Here is a 24047-nt window from a genome sequence, read left to right on the forward strand (position 1 = left end):
ATTTTAGCTTTAAGCACACACAGAGAATAAGAATTGAAGGTACAGAAAACAATATTTTAAGCAAACTGTAAACAAGAGAAAACAAAGGTAGCTATATTTGTGTCAGACAAAATAGACTGAGTTAAAAATGGAAAAAAAAAAAAAAAAAAAGACAATGTAACTACCATAAAGATAAAGGGCTCAATCCATCAAGAAGATATAACAATTATAGGGGAGCCTGGGAGGCTTAGCTGGTTAAGTGACTGCCTTTGGCTCAGGTCATGATCTCCGGGTCCTGGGATCAAGTTCCCCATCAGGTTCCCTTCTCAAATGGGGAGTCTGCTTTTCCCTCTGGCCCCTCCCATTCTCATGCTTGCTCTCATTCTCTCTCTCTCAAATAAATAAAATCTTAAAAAAAAAAAAAAAAAAGAAAGAAGATACAACAATTATAAATATTTATGCACCCAGCACTGGAGCACCTAAATATATAAACCAAGTACTAAAAGAAAAGGGAAATACACAGAAATACAATAATAGCTGGGGACATTAATACCTCACTCTCAACAAGGGACAGATCATCCAGATAGGAAATCAAATAAAGTGAATTTGAACAATACTACAGATCAAATGGACTTAACATATATACAGAACATTCTGTCCAATCGCAGCAAAATACACATTCATCTCAAGTACACATGGAACATTTTCTAGGATAGATCATGTGCTAAAACACACGAGTCTAAACAAATTCAAGAAGACAGAAATTATATCACCTATCTTTTCCAACTACAAAGGAATTAAACTAGAAATCAATGAGCAGCAGGAAAGTTGGAAAATTCGTAAATACATGGAAACTAAATGACACACTCCTGAACAACCAATGGGTCAAAGAAGAAATCAACAGGGAAATTAAAAATATCTTGAGACAAACAAAAAAGGAAATGTAATAAACCACAGCTTCTGGAATGTAGCAAAAGCAGTTCCAAGAAGAGAGCTTATAGTGATAAATACACATAAGAAAAAAAAAGTATCTCAAATAAACAACCTACTTTACTTACACCTAAAGGAACTAGAAAAAGAATAAACTAAGCCTGAAGTTAAGAGAAGAAAGGAAATAATAAAAATTAGAGCAGAGGGGCGCCTGGGTGGCTCAGTGGGTTAAAGCATCTGCCTTCGGCTCAGTTTGTGATCCTGGGGTCCTGGAATCGAGCCCTGCGTAGGGCTCTCTGCTCAGCAGGGAGCCTGCTTCCCCCTCTCTCTCTGCCTGCCGCTCTCAGTCTACTTGTGATCTCTGTCAAATAAATAAACAAAATCTTTTGGGGAAAAAAATTAGAGCAGAAATAAATGAAATAAAGAAAGGAAAATGGAAAAGATGAAGAGCTGGTTCTTTGAAAATATAAACAAGATTAACAAACCTTCCGCTAGACTAAGCACAACAAAAAAGGACCCAAATAAATATTACTATAAATGAAAAGGAGATGTTACAACTGATACCAAAGAAATGCAAATGATCATGAGACTACAATGAACAACTATTTACCAAACAAGTGGACAACCTAAAAGAAATGCATGAGTTCCTAGAACTGTACAACCCACCAAGACTTAATTATGAAAAATCAGAAAATCTAAACAGACCAATAACATGTAGGTAGATGGAAGCAGTAATCAAAAACTTCCCAACCAAATCTCCAAAATCTTAAGGAACTCATACAATTCAACAGCAATAGACAAATAGTCTGATTAAAAATGGGCAAAAAAAGAAAAGAAGACCTAAAAAAAAAATGGGCAAGGACCCAAAGCCATTTTCCCAAAGAGGATATTCAAATGACTGACACACACATTAAAAGGTGCTCAGCATCACTAATCATTAGGGAAATGAAAATCAAAACCACAATGAAATATTACCTCATACCTGTTAGAATGGCTATTATCAAAAAGACAAGAGATAACAAGTGGTGAGGATACACAGAAAAGACAACCCTTGTTGTAAACTATTGGTGGGAATGTAAATTGATGCAGCTTTTATGGGAAACAGTATGGAGGTTCCTTAAAAAATTAAAAACAGAATGACTACATGATCCAGCAATCCCACTTCTGGATACATATCCAAAGAAAATAAAATCTCTACCTTGAAGAGATATCTGCATCCCCATGTTCACTGCAGCATTACTTGTAATAGCAAAGGTATGAAACTACCTGTGTCCATCAACAGATGAATGGATCAAGAAAATGTGGTATACATGTACAGCTGACCCTTGAACAACAAGGGTTTGAACTGCATGGGTCTATTTATAAACAAATTTTTTTCAATAAATACAGTATAGTACTATACTGTGAGTGTATTTTCTCTTACAATTTTTCTCAGTAACATTATTCTTACTTTAAGAATACAATATAGAACACATGTAACATAAAAAATATGTTAACTGACTTTATATTATCAGTAAGGCTTCCAGTCAAGAGTAGGATATTGCTGGTTAAGTTTTCAGGAAGTCAAAAGTTATATGCAGATATTGAACTACATGGGGATGGGATGGAGTTGGTGCCCCTAACGCCTATGTTGTTCAAGGGCCAAGTATACAATGGAATGTAGCCGTAACAAAAGAAAGAAATCCTGCCATTTGTGACAACTTGGATGAAACTTGACGGCATTATGCTAAGTGAAATAAGTCAGAGAAAGACAAATACTGTATGTTCTTACTTATATGTGGAATCTGAAAAAATTGAACTCACAGAAACAGACTGATTTCAGGGGTGGTGCCTAGGGAAATGGGCAAAATGGGTGAAGGTGGTCAAAGGGTATCAACTTCCACCTGTGAGATAAGTTCTGGAGAGGTGAAGAATAGCATGGTAACTATAGTTAACAGTACTATATCATATTTAAAGGTTGCTAAGAGAGATTTTTAAAGTTCTCATCACATGAAAAATTCTAACTACGTGAGGTGATGAATGTGTTAACTAAGTTTATTGTAGTAATTAATTTTATAATATATCTATTTATAAATCATTATTTTAAACCATAAACTATCATAATGTTGTATGTCAATTCTATCTCAATAAAGCTAGGGGGAAAAAAACCTTGAAGGGATGATTTGGGAATACATAAACTATTTTTTTAAAAAGAGCAAAAAAATCCCACTAAACTAAAATGAGAAAAGGAATATAGCAGAATTATGATATGTATGTATCCTCTTAGCATGCATTTGAAAATCTCAATGAAAGGGAGTTTTACAAAAGCAAACAACACTGAAGTTGACCCAAGAGCTAAAAGAAAACCCAGAGGCTACTAATGATGAAACAAATTGAAAGATAGAAATTTTACTAGTTATTCCAAATTTTCAAACAACATATAATGTTCATTTCATAGAGCTGGCTATAATCTTAATCTTAATTCTAAATGGGTAAAAATTAAATAAAGAAGAATGGGTAAAAAATTAAATAAATATAGAATGTGCTTAGAAATGGGCTATACCCTAATTCAAAAGGAAAGTCTAGTAAATTTAACACAACAGGAAATCAAATGTTATTCCAATTATTATTTAATATTAGCAATCTAGTGATACTATGTACAATATATATCAATAGTTAAGAAAGCAAAACTGTATGAAAATTTGAATAGATGCTGAAAAAGACTCTAGTAATGGTATGTCTACTCTTAGAATAACTAATGCTGTAGTGCAAGTTCTAGTCAATGCAATAAAATATGAAATAAGCAAAATTAGGCATAACTTTTAGAAAAGAGATTATTTGTAAGATAATTATACACCTAGACAGAACCAAATAGACAACTCTAAAATTTTTAAAAAGAAAAAAAGAGAGAATTCACTAAAGTATTTGGATAGCAAAATATAACAGGAAAAACAATTCCATTTAGAATAGCATCATTACAATAAAATAACCCTAAAAGTAATGTCTGGGTCACAGAATAAATGAAAAACACACCATGATTATGAATGGGAAGAATGATGATAGCAAATGTACTTCCATTCTCTCCATATGAAAGTTTTATTGTAATTCAAAACCAAAATATCAATGGGATTTTTTTTCTGGAAAACAACAACATAATTCTAACATGTATCCAGATGATAAACAAGTGAAAATATCTAAGTGAAAGTGAAATATAAACAAGTGAAAATATCTAAGAAAGAAGAACATGTATGAATAGGGTGAGGAAGAAGACTGCGTCTATCAGATACTAAGTTACAAAGCTATAATAAATATTAACATCTGTACAAAATTGATAGACAACTCAGTAGAAATGAACAGACAGCTCTGAAATAAACAGGTTAATATCTGATAAAAGAAACATCAAATCAATGAGAAAGGTATGAATTATTCAACAAATCAGAGAAACAAGCTATTCTCTAATACTCAAGCCCGTTCCATTTCTTATTCCATAAACTAAAATGTATTCTAGAAGAAATAAAGAATTAAATGTAAAATAATTACCATTCCTACCAAGTAATTATGAATCCAAAAGGAAATACAGTAGAACATTTAAACTAATTTCAAGACAGAACTCTCTAAGCACAATAAGCAACTGAAAAAAAAACCAAAGAAAGAAGACTGAGAAATAAAATTACATAAAAATGAAAACCATGAGAGACTGTGGACTCTGAGAAACAAACTGAGGGTTTTGGAAGGGATTGGGGGTGGGGGGGATCAGTGAGCCTGGTGATGGGCGTTAAGGAGGGCACGTATGGCAACAATGAATCTTGGAACACTGAAAAAAATAAAATTAAATAAAAAAAGAAAAAAGAAAAAAGAAAAAGCTGTATGCTAAACAATATGAAGTTGTTGAAAAGTGAAAGCCAAACAACTGGGAAAACTCCCATATTAAATACAAAAGTTAATCCTTAGATACCCACATATGTAGGAGAACTCTTGCAATTAAGAAAAATTTCCTTTTAAATAGAAAAAAGACACTAAGAGGGAATTTCAAAAAAGATTAAAATTTCTTACAATGAAAGATAATAACTTCACTAGTAGTAAAGAACAATAGAGATACCATGATCTGCCTCTCAAGCTAGGAAAGATTTAGAAAATGTGACCAATACCTTGTGTTGCCCAGGTTGAAGTTGTATTAGTGTTCTTACACAATGTTGGTAGGATTAGAAATTAGTACTTAGTGAAAAGTAATTCTGCAATATGTGTGGTCTGAAATAAGTTCTTATGCTTTGATGTAATAATTCCATTTCTAGGAATCTATCCTAGGGCAAGATATTAAAAACAACTTAAAAGTCCAATAATCACAGAACTTGGCACCATAAAAAATTATTTTTGAAAAATATCAAAATGCTTACAACATGAGGAAAATGCTCACAACATGATAAAGTCCTTTTTAAAACATAACTTACTATATACATATTACTATGATTCTAGTTTTTTAAAACAAAAAAATCATATGTATATAAAAAAAGACTGAAAATACATAAACAAATGTTAAGGATAGTATTATAAATATATGATTTATTTTTCTACTGTACATTTTCTATAATAACTAGAGAAACTAAAATTTTAAAAAGATTATTCCTTTTTTTTTTTTTAAAGATTTTATTTATTTATTTGACAGAGAGAAAGGTCACAAGTAGGCAGAGAGGCAGGCGGAGAGACAGGCCCCTTGCTGAGCAGAGAGCCTTATGCAGGGCTGGATCCCTGGACCTGAGATCATGACCTGAGCCAAAAGCAGAGGCTTAAACCACTGAGCCACCCAGGCACCCCTAAAAGATTATTCTGAGAAAAGCTAAAGACCACAAAAACAAAAGAAGTGAGTAAAGACTATATTTTCTCATAAAATGTGGTAGTAAAAGGCATATGAAAGGGATACACTAAAGCTTGAAAGGACAGTAACTGGGCACCTGGATGGCTCAGTTGTTAAGCATTTGCCTTTGGCTCGGGTCATGATCCCAGGGTCCTGGGATAGAGACCCACATGGGCTCCCTGATCAGCGGGAAGCCTGCTTCTCCCTCTCCCACTCCCTCCGCTTGTGTTCCCTCTTTCACTATGTCTCTCTCTGTCAAATAAATAAATAAAATCTTTAAAAGAGAAAAAAAAAAAAGGATCCTGAGGATAGTTTTGTTTTCTTATGTTTGAAAAAGCATATCGAGTGTGCTTATGGTAAAGGGGTAAGCAGAAATACAAGATAAAGATATGATAACTTTTTAAAGATCCTAGAAGTATAGATTGGGAAAAAAAAAGATTTTTCTGAAACTGAAGGGGAGCAGGAAAAGATGGCTCAATATAGAAATTTTAAAGAGAGGAGATTATAAGGCGGAGTTGTTTGATGTAGGAAAGGAATGAATAATCTTGTTTACTTTGCATTCCTATAGAATAGTGCTGGCAAGGTAGTTTGTTTCAAATGAGTTCCCCAATTGTCAGAATCACTGGATTTAATTAATGAGAGGTATGACTAATGTTGCGTTGAAATGTGAATGGGTGGAGGAATAAAGGTTAGGAACTATTGTTCTACCAGACTGTCTTTCATATAGGAGGCCAAACATTTGGATTGAATCCTTAGTGAGGTTAGAGTAGAGATGATCTTTTGACTATAATGAAGGGCTTAAAGAAAAAAGAAGTGGTTTATAAAAATTACTCTGAGAAACAAAGTAAGAAGTGAACAAGGGATAAGAAATTAGCAAACAGTAGAGAAGGTATTGCTGAAGTAAAGAAGCACGAATCTATTGTAGCTCTCTATATCACACTGGTTTGATCATTTTCTCTAGTAATACACTGCTGCCTAGGAGTAGAAAAAGTAGATTTTTTTTATAGTATTTTTTTAAGGATTATTTATTTATTTATTTGACAGACAGAGATCACAAGCAGGCAGGCAGAGAGGGGGAAGCAGGCTCCCTGCTGAGGAGAGAGCCCAATGTGGGACTCGATCCCAGGACCCCGGGATCATGACCTGAGCTGAAGGCAGAGGCTTTAACCCACTGAGCCACCCAGGCGCCCCAAGAAGGTAGATGTTAAGAATGATTTGGGTCAGGGGTGTCTGTGGGGCTCAGTTGGTTAAGTGATAGACTCTTGGTTTTGGCTCAGGTCATGATCTCAGGGTCCGGAGATCCAGCCCTGAATTAGGCTCCGTGCTCAGTGGGGAGTCTGCTTGGGATTCTCTCCCTCTGCTCCTCACCTCCCAACTCACACGTGCATGAGCTCTCTAATAAAATAAATAAAGTCTTAAGAAAAAAAATGATTCTGATAAGAGAATTGATTATAGTCACACATATATAAACGTTAAGTGGAAGAACAGTTTTGAAGATGCCAGAAATGGCATTTTTATAGTTGAAAATGTGTGAGTCTGCTAACAGGACAAGTGAAATCAGAGGTGGGTGGCAAACTGACTGTAGGAATAGAAAAAGCAAAAAACTGGAAAGAGGAAAGTATAAAACACCAACTGACTAAGATGTGAGGGAGTGAGAAATGGACATTAAGTAGGTTGTGGATCTGAGATCTCAGAAATGCAGGCATTCAAAATATTGCTTTATCAATGTGCTTCTAGTTAATATTTTGTAGTTTCTACTACTGGTTTCCCAGAAGTCTTGTTCATATACTATACATGAAGAACCTAGATATCATTAAAATAATGATATAACAAGGTTTTACACATCAAAACCCACATGTAAATAGGTACATATCCAAGAGCTTAATGAGAAATCAGATTTATAGCAATATAATAACCTATATCCATGTTCTTTGCTCCATTAATACTTTCTGTATGGACTAGCTTATATTTACCAGTCATTTCACTTGAGACCTCTGAGACTAATCAAAAAGGGCATATCTGGAATGTCTAACTATGGGAAAAGTAAAGGACGTTTTTAGAAGTTCAATTAGATTTCTGCCATCAAAAGAGTTCTGAAATGCATAAAATGGTAATATTCAAAGATACCAAACATTTTATGTAGCCCTGCATTTTTTTCATAGTTTATTATTTAAAGTAAATCAAATGTAGTTTCTGTTCAGAAAGTCAACAATACAGTATTATTCACACATAAGTAGAAATAGCTGGCAGTTGCTAGTTATAAATCTGAACTTACCACTGTCTTGAATCCAAGTTTCTAAGTTCTCTAAGTAGTTTCTCATTTTTCTTCAGGAGATGAAAGCTCCTCCTAAATAGAGAGATTTATAAACATTTTCATCACCTTTGCCGTGAATGACATGACAGTCCCAGAAATACTTTCCACTCTACTCATGCAATTTTTAAACACTTTTCTTGCCTTTCCATACTTCTAACACAAAGGAGAACAGACCCTAAAAGAAATGTAAATACTAAGTGTCATTATTTCTACTGCGGCCCTCATAGATTTCTGTTAGTGGATCATTTATCTATTAATCATTTCAATTTTTCCTTGCAGATGCTGTGAGCTTCTGAAACTCATATCCAGAAAAGTGGATAAAAGTACTTATAGGTTCCTTCTCAAAAGTTTCCTAAAAATATATTAAAAAGTTGTTCCTAATAAGAAATATCATTAAGTAAGGATATGTAATCCAGATGGAATTTGCTTTCTTTCCTGTGCTCTTACAGGTATTTTTTACACTACGAAGCAAAGTAGATATGTTGCCAAATACATTCTATATACACTAAATACGTACAAATTATATTCATGAAATCAATGCTTGCTGTGGTAAAATATAGCTTCCCACCTTTAATTTTTCTCGAGACAATATATGGATCATCCTATAGCAAAAGAGAGTAGAATGCACTAACATGAGTGGCAATTACCTACATTTGGACATACCATAAGGCAAACTATATTCCTGACATGTCTTCCCCATAAAGCAGAGAATACACCCTTCTAATAAATGGAAGGATTTAAATTAAGTAAGATTATAAACACTAGTCAAGGAAGTAGAATTCCCTTTTGGTGCTTCACCTGAATTTAATTAAGATTTATTTGTCCAGTGATACCTGAGTTCCCCTCCTACTACAAATTGAACAAGAACAATACATTAAATAATGCTGTGTCTTTCACATCTGTACAGCTTTTAATGTCACAGAAACTTAAAAGATAAATGTTTAATGATACTTTACACTAGTGTACAACTTAATATTTTATGTATATTATCTAAGTTAACTCTCATCATTATGTGAGGTGCAAGTTACTTCCTCAACTTATAGCCTGAAGCTTAAAGGTTAAATGACTCTAACCTAGTTCTTCCGATTTAAATCTAATGCCTTTTCATTTAACTCTTACCCGACTTACATGAATACTTTGTGTTAACTGCAAGCTCTCAGTGAGGTTTTTTGCAACATGTGTAAGAAAACAAAATTTTAAAAAATGAAATAAGGATTCTTGATTTGATGAAAATCTTGAGTTAACTTCTCTGATACCAACAAGAAAAGATCACATTACTGTTTGTCTAAAAAACCCATTAGGCTTATGTGACATATTTGGGCTCTGCCCCAGTTCCTGACACAGAGCTCCTAAAACTCTTATAATTTCTTGAGCGATGAAGGTGACAGGAACATCTTACACAGAGTTCCTAAATCCCTTGCAATTTCCCTGGTAATAGGAGAATGTTTTGTTCTGATGAGGTGATGCTTGGTGGGCTCCTGAATAACTTCAGGATGGGGCTTGGTCATTCAAAAGCACAAACCATGATTAGAAGCTTGGAACTTCCAGCCACCCCTATGGGGAGGGGAGACTGGCTTGAGACTGAGTTAATAATTAATCATGCCTATGTGAAGAGGCCTCCATAATAATCTCTAAACTATGAGGTTCAGAGAGCTTCCTGGTTAGTCAACTCAATTCAGTGTTTTCAGCAGCCCCTAACTCCACAGGAACAGAAGCTCTTACACTTGGGAACCTTCATCCTGTGTACCTCTTTCTCTGTCTGTTCATCTCTTTTAACTACCTTTTATAATAAACTGCTAAATGAAAATAAATGTTTTATGAGCTATTATAGTTAATTATCAAAACTGAAGAGATAGTTATCTGATTTATAGCTAGTTGATCGGAAATATGGACTTTCAACTGATATCTGAAGTGGGGGGCTGTCTTGTGGGTCTGAGCCCTTATTCTTTTTGTACTAACTGCAGTTAGTGCTGGGACTGTCTGCTATGGAAAACTCACACATGTGGTGTCAGAAGTGTGATAAGAAAAAAAACAGTTTTTCCTATTACCTTATGTGAAGGTTGGGAAAATAAGATTCTTTTCAATTATATGAGCTGTAATTTCTAAGTCTGAAAGTTCTGCTAGTTATTATAAAAATGTTAATAGTTAAATTATTGAGTTATCTTTTTATTCCCTTAAATCCTGATAGAACTCAGTGGTCTCAAAACAAAACAAAACAAAAACAAAACTCAAAACAAACAAACAAAAAACAAGAAGAAAAATCTGTCCAAAAGCCAAAGAACTAACTGGTAGGTAAAATCTGGTGAGGAAAAGAAGAGAAACTAAAATGCTTGATCAAAAGATGAATAAGAATAATGTTAAAAAAAATTCTCTTTTATTCTTACCTTTTGTCCCAGGAATTCATTCCCAATATACTAAGAAGCAATCTGCAATAATAAAATGCTGACTGAGGCTTTTGAGGTGTTGGTTCATCTTGCTCCACAGCTTTCATGTTTAAGTCATTGAAGTGTTTCTCAACAAATTCTTTTTCCTCTGTATGCTGCTTAAGGATAGCATTAATAACATCATTTTCCTGCTTTTCAGAAATGCACACAGGTTGTGGAGCAGGGATATTAAGTGATATTCCAGTTCTCTGTAAGCATTCCGGACTAGTTATACCTAAATACTGCAAAAGCTCATCAAGAACATCTTCTTCATCTCTTATGGTATCCCAAGTTGGTACAGTTTCTCTAAATCCTCTTTTAAACTGGAGGGAAATCCCATCATTTGCTGTTATATCTTCTAAGCATTCATTAGACATAGGAGGCTCTTCTGGCTTCTCTTGACGAGACAATGAAAGTATGAATGATGTAGGCTCTGACAAACCACTCACAGGAGGCGGTCCATACAGGATGGCAGAATCCCATGAATATTTTCCGGAGAGATCACGTACTATGATTCTGACATTTGAATTGGCTGACGCAAGGCCAGCTGATAAACCTCCTCCAGGTATACTATCTTCTGATCTGATCTGGATACAGGACACTAAAGTTGTATTGTTCAACACAAAAAACTGGATATTTGGACTCTCAAAGAGTTCAGGAGAAAGTTCAGTACTTTCACTGTAATGATTGTCATGATTTTCACACACCTGACTTGTTAACATAGCAGGACCACCACTCATTGGGTAATGGCCCAAATGATTTACCAGATGTGTAATAACAGTGCGAGCAGCAATAGAGATTAATCCTTGTTGCATTTGAGTTTTCACTAGAAATAAGAAATGTAAGTGAGTGGAAATACTGCTGCTTCCTAGGAAGTTATGTTAACAATGAAATTATTAGACAACAAATGGAGACTTCCTCAAATTATCAAAATCACTTTAAAATATAACAGTAAACATGAATATTTCCAAATTAGATTCTGTACTACAGGAATAAGGGCAAAGAAAACTCTCTTTGATGATGTTTTGTTAATTTTATAAAAAAAAAAAACCCTTTTCAAAGTTCTGCTAATGGATTCATAATTTAAGCTTAAGCCTTTATATGTAAATCATATTTTAAAGAAGGATCACAAGTATTCTAAATCACCTGAAATCACTTAGTTCACACATTATAAAGCCAGTGAAATCCAAGTAAGTTTCTTATCTCATGAGTAAATTCAGAGAGACAGCATGCTTTAAATGTCATTTAATTATGGCATTTATCAATGATATAAAAGTTTCAGAGAAAAGTAATCCTTCAGTAAACTTTAGGAATCAACCAATTTAAACAGTGATTTGGTATAGCCAATATATGCCACAAAAACTTTATTTTAAGGGAAAACAAATTTTATGGGCCTACTTATGTACTATATTTTTACAAGTAAGATATTCTTCTGGGTCATTGTGGCCTAGTCTTACCAGTTAGTTGTATGTAAGAAGTATTTTTCTTTCCTTCCTTAAGCACATTAGGGAAAGCAAATAGATAAGGAGCATATCCATATGAGTAACTTAAAAAAAATCATACCAAAGAGTAAAAAGAGAAAGCTCAAAGAATATAGTACTCAGGGGCCTGAAATGTCAGGACCTCAAGGAAGGGGAAAAGGAAGAAGTCAGGCAGAAAACACACAGAGAGAATAAAGGGAGGAAGGAAGACATGGAGATAGACAAAAACTTGTCAAAGCCCACTAGCCAAAGACTGCCAGTGTGATCTTAAGTAGGGTTATGTGGAAGCCAGTTCTGAAATAAGTGGTGTCAGGAAGTGGGGACAGTTTGGTGATGATTATCTTCATACTTTACATCTAGGAGGCTAGGGAAGAGCTGTCATTGGTAAGGAAGTATTCATTGTTCATGTTAGGATGTTTAGTTGTACACACAACTAACAACTGTGTGTGCGTGTGTGTTCACTGTGCCCTTGTCTTATGTAATTATAGACATCATTACAGAATGATTATGTCTCCATATTGTTCTACCATAGTATTACAGTGATCTTATCTGAGTACTATTTATATTCTGAAAGGATTTTTATCATTTGGGAATATTATGGCCTACCTGCCATAATAAATATAGATTTGAGAACGTCCTGATGATCAAAGCATTATCTACATATAATAAATTCCTTAGTTTTAAGTGTACTTTGTGATGTATTTTGGTAACTGTACAGAACTGTGTGACCACCAACATAATATACAGTAAAATTCCACAGAAAAAAGAATACATTTTATTTTATGTAAATTATATCTCAATAAACCCTACTTTAAAAGTTTGTAAGGACGGGGGCGCCTGGGTGGCTCAGTTGGTTGAATGGCTGCTTTCAGCTTGGGTCATGATCCCAGGGTTCTGGGATCAAGCCTCAAGTCAGGCTCTCTGCTCAGTGGGGAGCCTGCTTCTCCTTCTCCCCAACTTGTGCTCTCTTGCTTTCTCTCAAATAAATAAATAAAATCTTTTTTTAAAAAGTTTATAAGGACATTAGCTTGTGCACTGCTTGTATAATACTTAAAAAGAAGCAAGAGAAAAGAATAGTGCTATATTTTAAGGCCACAGTCCTCAAGATTCAGAACCAACACACTGGCTACAGGCAGAGATCAGCTAGAAACCAGCAGCTGTGTCATTAAAAGCAAAAATATCTTCTTCCATCATTCCAACTCTAAAAAAACCAGTTTTCTCTGGGCTTTGATTTTGAAATGTTAAGAGTACCAAAATTTTAATTTTCTTCCATTATCAATTAAGTTTTGTGACTACATACATACATATGTATTTTTTCCAGTTTACTTAAGTTCCAATTATATTGAGTTGTCCTTCAATTATAAATATGGCTAGTTCTGAAAATCAGCTATTCAACACTAGATAACACTAAATGATTAACCTTAATTCAATCCTACATTTTTAAGACCATATGCAAGCCAAGTAAAAAGATATGTCACTGGATGATGAGAAACAGAGGGGTGGCTTGAATCTAGTGTCTGCTTTCCCTTCCCTCATTATAACTTAGAATTTAATGAATGTTCACGCTGTTAGGGGCCTTACAGACAATCTAGCCAATATCTGTCATTTTAAACATGAGGACAAGTGAGTACAACAGTTAAGGGATTTTTTTGCCATAGAAGAACAAGCCTGGTCTTTTGCTTCCCAGTTCAGTGTTATTTCCATCTTTACCACAACTCTAATTTTCATATTTTTCTCTCTTGTTAAAATGCCCCTTTCTTTTGGCAAATCACTGTGACATATGGAAACAATGAATTCAAAATTTATTTTTTCTTTGCATAGTAAATTCAAAATAGTATTATTTAGTATAAATTACTATATAAAAGGGTCAGATCAATTGAAAACCTCATTTAAATAAGACTAAGTCACATTTTTAAATGGTAATAAAAATCATAATTAAAGACATTAAAATTCTGTTCTTTCTTTTTCCTTCTTCTTTCCTTTTGAGTGGTAAACTTAAATAGGTGATTTGTTCTAAGCAGTCAAATCTTTTTTGCAGAGCATTTCCGAAGAAATGAAAGAATGTAATTTAATAGAAGCAGATCACAAAAGAGACAAATTCCTGACTTCATCTCTGGCTTGAGCTATGATCATGGACAAATCACATACAACACCTTAAACCCCACTTTTCTCTAAGAATAATAAAGATTTTTTATAAAGATGAATTGAAAACTCATATACAAAATTGGACATAACAGAAGCAATATAAACCATTCAATTTTGAGAGCATTATAAGTAACACAGATTTTATGAGTTCCTTTTTCAAACTTACTTATAAATAAACTGCAAGAACGAGCCCAGCTCTTTCCCTAAAACAAACCTCTAAGCCCAGGTATCTGTCCATCCTATACATCTTCTTCTCAAAGGAAGCAATGGTGGGAATGCAGTTCAAATGAGCCTGTTCACAAATCTGTCATAATTATTAACACTGAGAATACTTAAAAAATACATTTATATTTTAAATGTAGGTAAAAGCATTTTCTTTCCTAAGCTGCTTCTCTAGATTCAGTATCTATATAAATATGAGAGGATAAAAATATCTCAACTTAACTGGCAATTTAGATTTTTTTTTTAGTTATAAAAACTATAGAACATACGTATCTCTCTCCTACATGTCTATTTTGATATAAAAAAACATGAAATTCTCTAATTTAGATATTCAAAATGAAATCCCAAATAACTAGCCTTGTGAGAAAATGCAACATGAAGATATCGATGCTTCTAAGGCTTTGTGTAACTAGCACTCATTTAAATAAGGCTATTCAGGGTTGTCTTTTCAGATTGTCAGATTAAACAAACCCTACAGCATTTGCAGAAACCCATAATTACAGATTATTATGGCATACAAAAGCAGCAAGACCTAAAAAGCTGCTGCAATTCATTGCACTGTAATAGAACATGCCGAGGAAGTTAATTTTGGCAAATGCTTTAAATATTAGCTTTGCATAATATGTATAGGTGAAACTATAATTAGGACAGAATGAATCCTTTGGAGCCTCCTTTCACTCTGACCCTGCAAATGATGACTTCTTGCTAATAAGACTACTGCCATTTGACAAAAAGCCAACTTTACTACCTTCCTTTAATATTAAGTAAATTTAATAATTACAGCTACTCCCGCCAATAGTTCTCAATTCAAACTTGTTCAATCCAATACTGAGCTTATTAGGGACACTCTATGTTTAGAAATCTTTGGCCAAAAAAGTACTTGAAGATGATGAAGCATGCCTTAAACAAGGGCACAGTGATTAGTCACTTTGCCACATTAAAAAAACACAACACAGCATGTAGTCACTACAAACCACAGAATCACCTGCTGTTGGCTTACAGCTGTTCCTAAAAGGTTCCCCATTTATCTTGTCTTTTTTTTATCTTTAAGAAAGCCCAAAGGGATGGGGCGCCTGGGTGGCTCAGAGGGTTAAAGCCTCTGCCTTCGGCTCAGGTCATGATCCCAGGGTCCTGGGATTGAGCCCCGCATCGGGCTCTCTCCTTGGTGGGGAGCCTGTTTCCTCCTCTCTCTCTCTCTGCCTGCCTCTCTGCCTACTTGTGATCTCTCTCTGTCGAATAAATAAATAAAATCTTTAAAAAAAAAAGAAAGAAAGAAAGCCCAAAGGGTACAACTTAATACATTTAGATAGTAATACTCCAGAGAGTATTTGGTATCAATATAAAGTTCATCTATTTAAATCTTTACTTTTGTATCTTCTCCAGTGACTATTAATGGTGTACTGAATTTTGTCTGAAATATATTAAAACCTCTCTTTACATAAGTAAACTATTTATTTCACTGTTTAACAAGTACATTATAATGCCCTGAATCAAACTTCATCATTTTACCCTAAAAAAGCAACTAATCTTTTCATATAACTTTGTTTTTAAGTAAAATAAACACTCCTGTTTTACTATACCACAACTAAAGAAATAATATGTAAAGTTGCTTATACATCAATTATGGTCTAAAGTTTAAATCTTACACTCCTATTTCACTTGTATACAGCTGACCATTGAAAAATATGCAGGTTAGGATTGCTGACCGCCCCCCATGCAACTGAAAATCCATGTTTAACTTTTGACTTCCCGAAACTTAACTATTAATAGCCTACTGTTGACGGGAAGCCTTACGAATGGCATAGCAGGTGATTAACACATATTTTGAATGTTATATATATTAATTACTGTATTCTTACAATGAAGTAAGCTAAAGAAAAGAAAATCATAAGGAAGAGAAAATATATTTATAATAAAAAAACAAACAAACAAAAAAAGAAAACCCCTGTTTGTCAGGTCAACCGCATTTGTGTTTTGGACAAACTCTTAGCAACTTGTCATCAACACCAAACCCTAGCCCTATTTCTTTGATGTGTAACTTTCCTACCTTCACTTGCGTTCTACATCACTAATCCATTATCATGGCCATATCTTAGGTGTCTTAATCATTTATAACGATTCCACCTTTAAAAACCAAACTCCTCCTTAACAGCTTACTCTTTGACCATAATCTCCCAATCTAGTGATTTTCCCATCTGTTTCGTAGAGCCCTTGGAGAAGGCTCTTGGAGATGGACAGAAGAGAAGTCAGTAGGATCCCAGGCTTCCACCCTGCTGCAGCTCTGCTTTTAGAAGTTTTACAAACTGAGCTTCCTTGTGAAATTTATTTGAAGGAGTTCTACTGTTTAAAAACTCATTGTATTTTTTTTTTAAAGATTATTTATTTATTTGACAGAGATCACAAGTAGGCAGAGAAGCAGGTGGTGGGGGAGGGGAGGTGAAGCAGGTTCCTTACTGAGCAGAGAGCCCAATTTGGGGCTCAATCCCAGGACCCTGAGATCATGACCTGAGCTGAAGGCAGAGGCTTAACCCATGGAGCCACGCAGGCACTCCTAAAAACGCATTTTAAAACCACTTTCTTAACATACTGATGCTCTCCATGATTATCAACCTCGGCTACAAATTAATCACCTGCAAAGCTTTAAAAACTTCTAGCTATCCCAAATCAAGATATCAAAATCTCTATGATGGGAACAGAGCAGCAGTAATTTAATGTGTGACCGAGGCTGAGAATCACTGTTTTTGTTTATTTGCTTGTTTTGTTTTGAGGGAGGGAGAGAGTGTGAGAGATGGAGAGAGAGCACAGAGGGAGAGGGAGAAGCAGACTCCCTACTGAGAAGGGAGGCTGATGGGGGGCTCGATCCCAGGACCCTGAGATTATGACCTGAGCTGAAGGCAGCTGGTTAACCGACTGAGCCGCCCAGGTGTCCCTTGAGAATCACTGTTCTAACATCTTATTACCACCATCTACTTTATGATTCACTGGAATCATAATCATTCATTCCATTTTCTCCTAACGTATTAGCCATTTCCAAGCATCAATTCAATCCTCACTAAGCCTAGATTCCATGGCTAAATCATGTACCAATATTCTGAAAGCCATAGTTCTCATGTTTTTCCACCACGTCCACCCTACTGAATGCTGACTAGTACAACTAAAACTTTGTAGTTTTCATTTTCTGTTGGACTCTCAGTAACTTCTGCCAATTCCTTTAATTTACTTCCATTTTCTTTTTCTTTCTGGGTCAGAATAAGCACTAATATTAGCACCTATACTTTCTAGCTCACTCTTAAGGAACTTCACCCTACTAATGATCCCCTTCCCACCTTCCTTCTCAGCTTATATTTAAAGTTCAACTCTCTTCATCCTTAGAATTCCCTTATCCTTAAATCATCCTTTAGCTCACCACTGTCTTATCACTTTTCTTTATTACACAGTCAAGCTTCTTTAAAGAGTACTTTTGATAAATGGCTCTATTTCTTTAACCTACTCCTTGCTCCTCAATCCACAGCCATCCACTTCTCCCTCCCACTTCTCTGCTTAAATTAAAGCAGACATATTTTTCAGCCTTTCCATATTTGACCTATCAACCTATCACTTAATACCAGTCCCCAGTCTTTTAAATATCTTTTTCGTGTCTTTATTTCTGAGAAGTTACTCTGTTCCAGTTTTCTTTCCTTTCCAACTCTTCTCAGAACACACACAAATACAAGCATTCGCGCGCGCGCGCGCACACACACACACACACACACACTCCTAACAAAGACCTTTCTGCTATATTCGAAATCTGCATATACCAGAGACTGCCTCCTACTGGTCTTCATATGAATAACCAACAGGAATGCCAAACTTAACCATTTCCAACACTGCCCTCCTCATTTTTCCTCTCAAACCTCTAACCTTTCTCATATTCTTGGTCTATTTGGGGGAAAATCTAACCAATTTAAGCCTTGAGCAATTCTTGTTTGGCCTATTGCAATAGCCTCATGATTGGTCTCTCTGCTCCTGGGTTAACTTCCCTAAAACCAATCTAACATACCAGAGATTAGCAAACTCTTTCTGTAAGGGGACAGACAGTAAAAATTTTCAGTTTTACAGACCACATCATCTCCTTTGCAACTATACAACACTACTGTTGTTGCACAAACGCAGCCATCATGAATAGTATGGATGTAAATAAAGCTTTATTTACAGAAACAGGTGGCAGACATGGGCCACAATCTTCTAACTCCTATAAAATACTGTTTTCAAACTGCTCTTAATACTAAATTTATCATGTATATAACCTTCTTAAAACCCTTCAATAATTGCTGGGTTCCTCTGGGTTACTTCCACATCATAAATGTACTTTTACTTTTATACTCATATTTAGACATTATTTATTTACATCTTTCCCTTATATCAGAAAGTAAACTCTCTGAATGTAGAAACAATGAGGCTTAAAAAAAATGTTACCGAGTTCACTACCTATCAAGAACTGTGCAAAGGGCTTTATATAAACTGTCTTATTCAGTACTCAAAACAACCATGAGGGAATGAATATTATCCTCATTTTACAAATAAGGAAACAGAGCCACTCAGCTAGTAAATGGAGAGTCAAAATTCAGTACCACATCTGTTAAGCTCAAAAGCTAAATATGTTATTCCATTATATAAATTCTATGATATATAAAATAAAATATCAACAAGAACTTATCAGAATAACTTAACTAGAAGTATAAATGGAATGTCATCACATATAATCTTAGTCACTATGTTTCTGAAGTTATTTCTTAAACTAAAAATGAACTTTGCTATAATACACATGATGAGGTAAACAACTACAAAGTAAGATATATTCGTCTCCATCTATTTTGAGAGAATCCAAGAAATAATATGGTCCTGAAGTGAATTCATTTTACCTTCTGTCACTGGTTGAAGTTTAGAAGATCGCTCTGAATCTGGAGAGTGCAGAGGTTCAGGCTCTTTTAGGCTTTCCAAATGCATAAAAGGATCATAATCTACAGATGCCAAATCAGAGAGGCTCATTGGAAAATATCTTGGATTGCTAAAACATTGAGCTCCATAAACACACCCATGTAATACCTGGAGGTATGAGGGAAAAACATAGTTTTCCTTTTCAGTAAAGAAAAATAAAAGAAAAGAAAAATGTCAACTGGTAATATAAGAGCTTGACAAAACTTCAAGTATTTAAAACTCATTTCTTTGATCAAGGTAAAATTTAATACTTCTTAAAATGAAGAATGAATGAAATTTAACTAATGATTCTCACATTCAACAAAGATTTGACTCCTTTCAAATATCTGCAGTGAAACAACTGTGTCTTGCATGAAGAATTTTAATTATCCTTAGGTACTGTAAGATACATCTATATTCTCAGAAAACGCCTAGCTCTAAAAAAAGAAAAATGTAATACTAAGAAATGTGGTTTCTTTCGGTTTTAAAAACTGTTGGTTAGAGGCGCCTGGGTGGCTCAGTGGGTTAAAGCCTCTGCCTTCGGCTCGGGTCATGGTCCCAGGGTCCTGGGATAGAGCCCCACATCGGGCTCTCTGCTCAGCAGGGAGCCTGCTTCCTCCTCTCTCTCTCTGCCTGCCTCTCTACCTACTTGTGATCTCTATCTGTCAAATAAATAAATAAAATCTTAAAAAAAAAAAACTGTTGGTTACAAGTAAACAATAAAGCAAACAAGCTGACCTTATAAATGCAATTGAGGACAGATTTTTCTATTTTATCATTTTCTGCTCCTGTAGCATGGACTGGTTGGAGCAGTGTCTTCAGAGGTAAGGCCATGATCCAGTCCAGAAGGCACAGAAGTAAAGACACCACCAACTGTAACAACAACAAAAAGGGTAATTATTATTGTAAATTCATAAAATAAGACCTTAATATTCTCAACAGAAATTCACCAACTTATTTTTTGTCTTCCAAAATTTATTTCAGGAACTACGAACCCTAATTCTAACCATGAATATTTACTTAGATCTAACTTATTCTAAAATATATATGAGTATTATTGTGAGTTTCTTCCTTATATTTTAGAGCCATCACAATGAAACCTTAAAAATAAAAACAGAACTGCGAAAATTACTTGAAAAATTATTATAAAAACACTGAGCTTAAATGAAGACATCGATTAGTAGACTATTTAAAACTGTTCAAAGAATGGAATTCAAATGAAAGGTTTGAGGTCATATATATTACAATCACTTCCACATTCCTTTTAAAGAACAAAAAGAACCAATAAAAACATTACAAAACTGGTATCCTCAGTATCACCAGAAAAGAGAACATCTAAACTTGAAATTATCTGTAGGTATAAAGTACACAGCAAATCCCACAAGCTTTTTCTCATTCTCCCACTACAAACTTCCATGAAGAGCAAGGGGAGTTTGGGAAAAAATTGTAAAAGAAAGAAAAGAACTGAGTACAAACCAAAAACCAAGCCAGAAAGAAAAAGTCGCCCTAAGTATGAGAATACTGAAAAAAATATATTGGTAGATCGATACTGAATGGTTAAAAAAAGGATTTAAAAGTACACACACAGGGAAGGTAATGCTTTGGGGGAGAAGAATGTTAAGAAGGAATAGGGAGTAGGGGCGCCTGGGTGGCTCAGTGGATTAAAGCCTCTGTCTTCGGCTCAGGTCATGATTCCAGGATCCTGGGATTGAGCCCCGCATCGGGCTCTCTGCTCGGCGGGGAGCCTGCTTCCCCGTCTCTCTCTGCCTGCCTCTCTGCCTGATTGTGATCTCTCTCTCTGTCAAATAAATAAATAAAATCTTAAAAAAATAAAAAAAGATTAAAAAGCGTCAGAGAGAAAATGACTGAAATAAATGATATGGAAAAAATATCCAATTTACATATAATTGGGGTCTCTGAAATATACATGTTAAAAAGGTCATCCACCAGAAGCCAGGACAAACTGACTTGCAATAATCAACTCTACACATACCCTGATAAAACTTTCAAAGTAAGACTTCAGACATAAAGAAAAAATATCTTAAGGGCCTCCTAGAGAAAAGATGAAGTAATTTCAACGTATACAAAAATAGAATAAAATTCAAAAAATAATGCACAAAACAAGGCAACATTGGCGGGAGGGAACCTAACGTGAATGTGAACCTAAGGTTTCTAAATCTAACCAAGATGTTACTCAAGTATCAGGGTTACAGAAAATGTTTTAAATATACAAGCACTCAGGGAATTGTGTATTCCTGAGGCTACCTTGAAGAATAAAGATGAACTTCATCTAACCAAGTAGTTGACTGAGAAACTTCAGCAAAAAGAATGATGAGTATCTGATATACTTGGTTACAGAGCTAAGATTAAAAAAATAAAGATAAAGATGAGCACAGAAGAATCATTTATTGCTATATGCTATTATGACATATGCTATATGTTACACGTAGAAATAAAGTAACCAAAAATAGAGGCGACAAGAGAGGAAAAATAAGCTCATTTATTAATGTATAGGCAATAGATAGGAGATAAAGGATACCATTAAATAATCACAAACCACATAGAAGGTGTTTTAAAAAGAGCTTAATTAAGAAAGCAAGGGAATAAAGACATTTTAAAAAGGTATACACAGAAAAGTAACCAAAAGAACAAAGTATAAAATTTCCTGAATACCAAAAGGAACTTAAAAAATAAAAGAACAAAGGAAATATGTCATGTAGAAAAAGAAGCGCAGAAAATGCAATATGCTAATTAAAATTAAACCAAAAAGCATTAATGTTAAAAGTTGCAATTCAAAATGAAGCTAAAATATTTATGAGGGGTGCCTGGGTGGCTCAGTGGGTTAAAGCCTCTGCCTTCCGCTCAGGTCATGATTTCAGGGTCCTGGGATCGAGCCCTGCATAGGGCTCTCTGCTCAGCAGGGAGCCTGCTTCCTCCTCTCTCTCTGCCTGTCTCTCTGCCTACTTGTGATCTCTGTCTGTCAAATAGATAAATAAAATCTTTAAATAAAATTTATGAATATCTATGTGTCAAATAACATAGCAACTATCTTTATAAAGCAAAAACTATAAAAGGTGCAAGGAAATTCAGAAACATTAAGGAGACTTCAACATACCACTCTCAGTATAAGACAGATCAAGTGGATAAAACACAGGCATACTTCATTTTATTGTGCTTCACTTTACAGATACTGCATTTTTTATAAATTGAAGATCTGTAGCAATCCTGTGTTGAGCAAGTCCATGAGCACCATTTTCTGACTACATTTGTTCATTTGATGTCTCTGTGTCACATTTTGGTAATTCTCACAATATTTCTAACTTTTTCATTATTACTGTATTTGTCGTGATCTGTGATATTATACTGTAGTTGTTTGGGGGGTGCCACAAGCCATGTTCATATAAGACAGCAAACTTGCTCAGTAAACACTGTGCTCTGACTGCTCCACTAACCAGCCATTCCCCCATCCCTCTTCCTTCTTCTCAGGCCTCCCTAATCCTTGAGACACAACAATACTGAAATTAGGCCAATTAATAATCATACAATGGCCTCTAAAGTGTCCAAGTGAAAGGAAGAATCACATGACTCTCACTTTAATCAAAAGCTAGAAATTAAGTCTAGGCATGTCGGGGAAGGCAGGCTGAAAACTAGGGTTTTTTGTGCCAAACAACCAAGCTGTGAATACAAAGGAAAAATTTTGAAGGAAAGTAAAAGTGCTACCCCAGTAAACACATGAATGTTAATAAGAAAGCAATATAGCTGTATTGCTGACATAGAGAAAGTTTTATGGTCTGGATGGAAGATTAGACCAGCTGCAAAATTCCCCTAAGTCAAAAAGCCTAATCCAGAAGAAGGCCCTAATTCTCTTAAATTCTGTGAAGGCTGAGAGAGGTGAGGAAACTACAGAAGAGAAGTCTGAAGCTAGAAGAGACTGAATTGTGAGGTTTAAGGAAAGACGCGATCTCCGTAACATACAGGTACAAGGTGAAGTAGCAAATGCTGATAAAAAGGCTGCAGCAAGTTATCCAGAAGATTAGCTACACTAAACGAGAGATTTTCAACGGACACAAAACAGCCTTCTATTTGAAAATGCCATCTAGGACTTTCATAGCTAGAGAGAAGTCAAAGTCTGGCTTTAAAGCTTCAAAGAACAGGCTGCCTCTTTCAGTAGAGGCTAATGCAGCTAGTGACTTTAGTTGAAGCCAGTGTTCATTTACCATTCCAAAAATCCACTGGCCCTTAAGAATTATGCTACAGACAAACTATAAGAGACTCTTTTTTTTTTTTTAAAGATTCTATTTATTTATTTGACAGAGAGAAATCACAAGTAGGCAGAGAGGCAGGCAGAGAGAGAGGAGGAAGCAGGCTCCCTGCCGAGCAGAAAGCCCGATGTGGGGCTCGAACCCAGGACCTGGGATCATGACCTGAGCCGAAGGCAGCGGCTTAACCCACTGAGCCACCCAGGCGCCCCTATAAGAGACTCTTAATCTCACAAAACAAACTGAGGGTTGCTAGGGGGAGGGGGGTATGGAGAGGGTGGTTGGGTTGTGGACATTGGCGAGAGTATGTGATACGGTGAGGGCTGTGAAGTGTGTAAGCCTGACAATTCACAGACCTGTACCCCTGGGACAAATACATTATATGCTAATAAAAATAATTAATAAAAAAAGATTTTAAAAAAGAATTATGCTACATCTATTATGCCTGTGCTTTATACATGGATGGTTTACTCAGTATTTTAAGTCCAAGAGCTCTGATGGAGATGC

General features: G+C 35.2%; 1 protein-coding gene across 15 annotated transcripts in view; it reads right to left on the reverse strand.

The window, feature by feature from the left end:
- RALGAPA1 (Ral GTPase activating protein catalytic subunit alpha 1) overlaps nucleotides 1-24047 on the reverse strand; it is a 261885-nt gene that overhangs the window by 93853 nt on the left and 143985 nt on the right. For all 15 annotated transcript variants that reach the window (XR_007128538.1, XR_007128539.1, XM_047736015.1 and 12 more), the window contains 4 exons: nucleotides 20020-20154; nucleotides 19227-19410; nucleotides 10439-11303; nucleotides 8016-8087 (listed from right to left, as the gene is read on the reverse strand). Coding sequence is in view for 13 of the 15 variants with exons in the window: in XM_047736015.1 (XP_047591971.1) it covers nucleotides 8016-8087; nucleotides 10439-11303; nucleotides 19227-19410; nucleotides 20020-20154 (1256 nt within the window). In the remaining 2 variants the exon portion in view is untranslated. The remainder of the gene's footprint in view (nucleotides 1-8015; nucleotides 8088-10438; nucleotides 11304-19226; nucleotides 19411-20019; nucleotides 20155-24047) is intronic.

The sequence above is a fragment of the Lutra lutra genome, chromosome 7, assembly GCF_902655055.1.
Source record: "Lutra lutra chromosome 7, mLutLut1.2, whole genome shotgun sequence".
NCBI classification, from domain to species: Eukaryota; Metazoa; Chordata; class Mammalia; order Carnivora; family Mustelidae; genus Lutra; species Lutra lutra.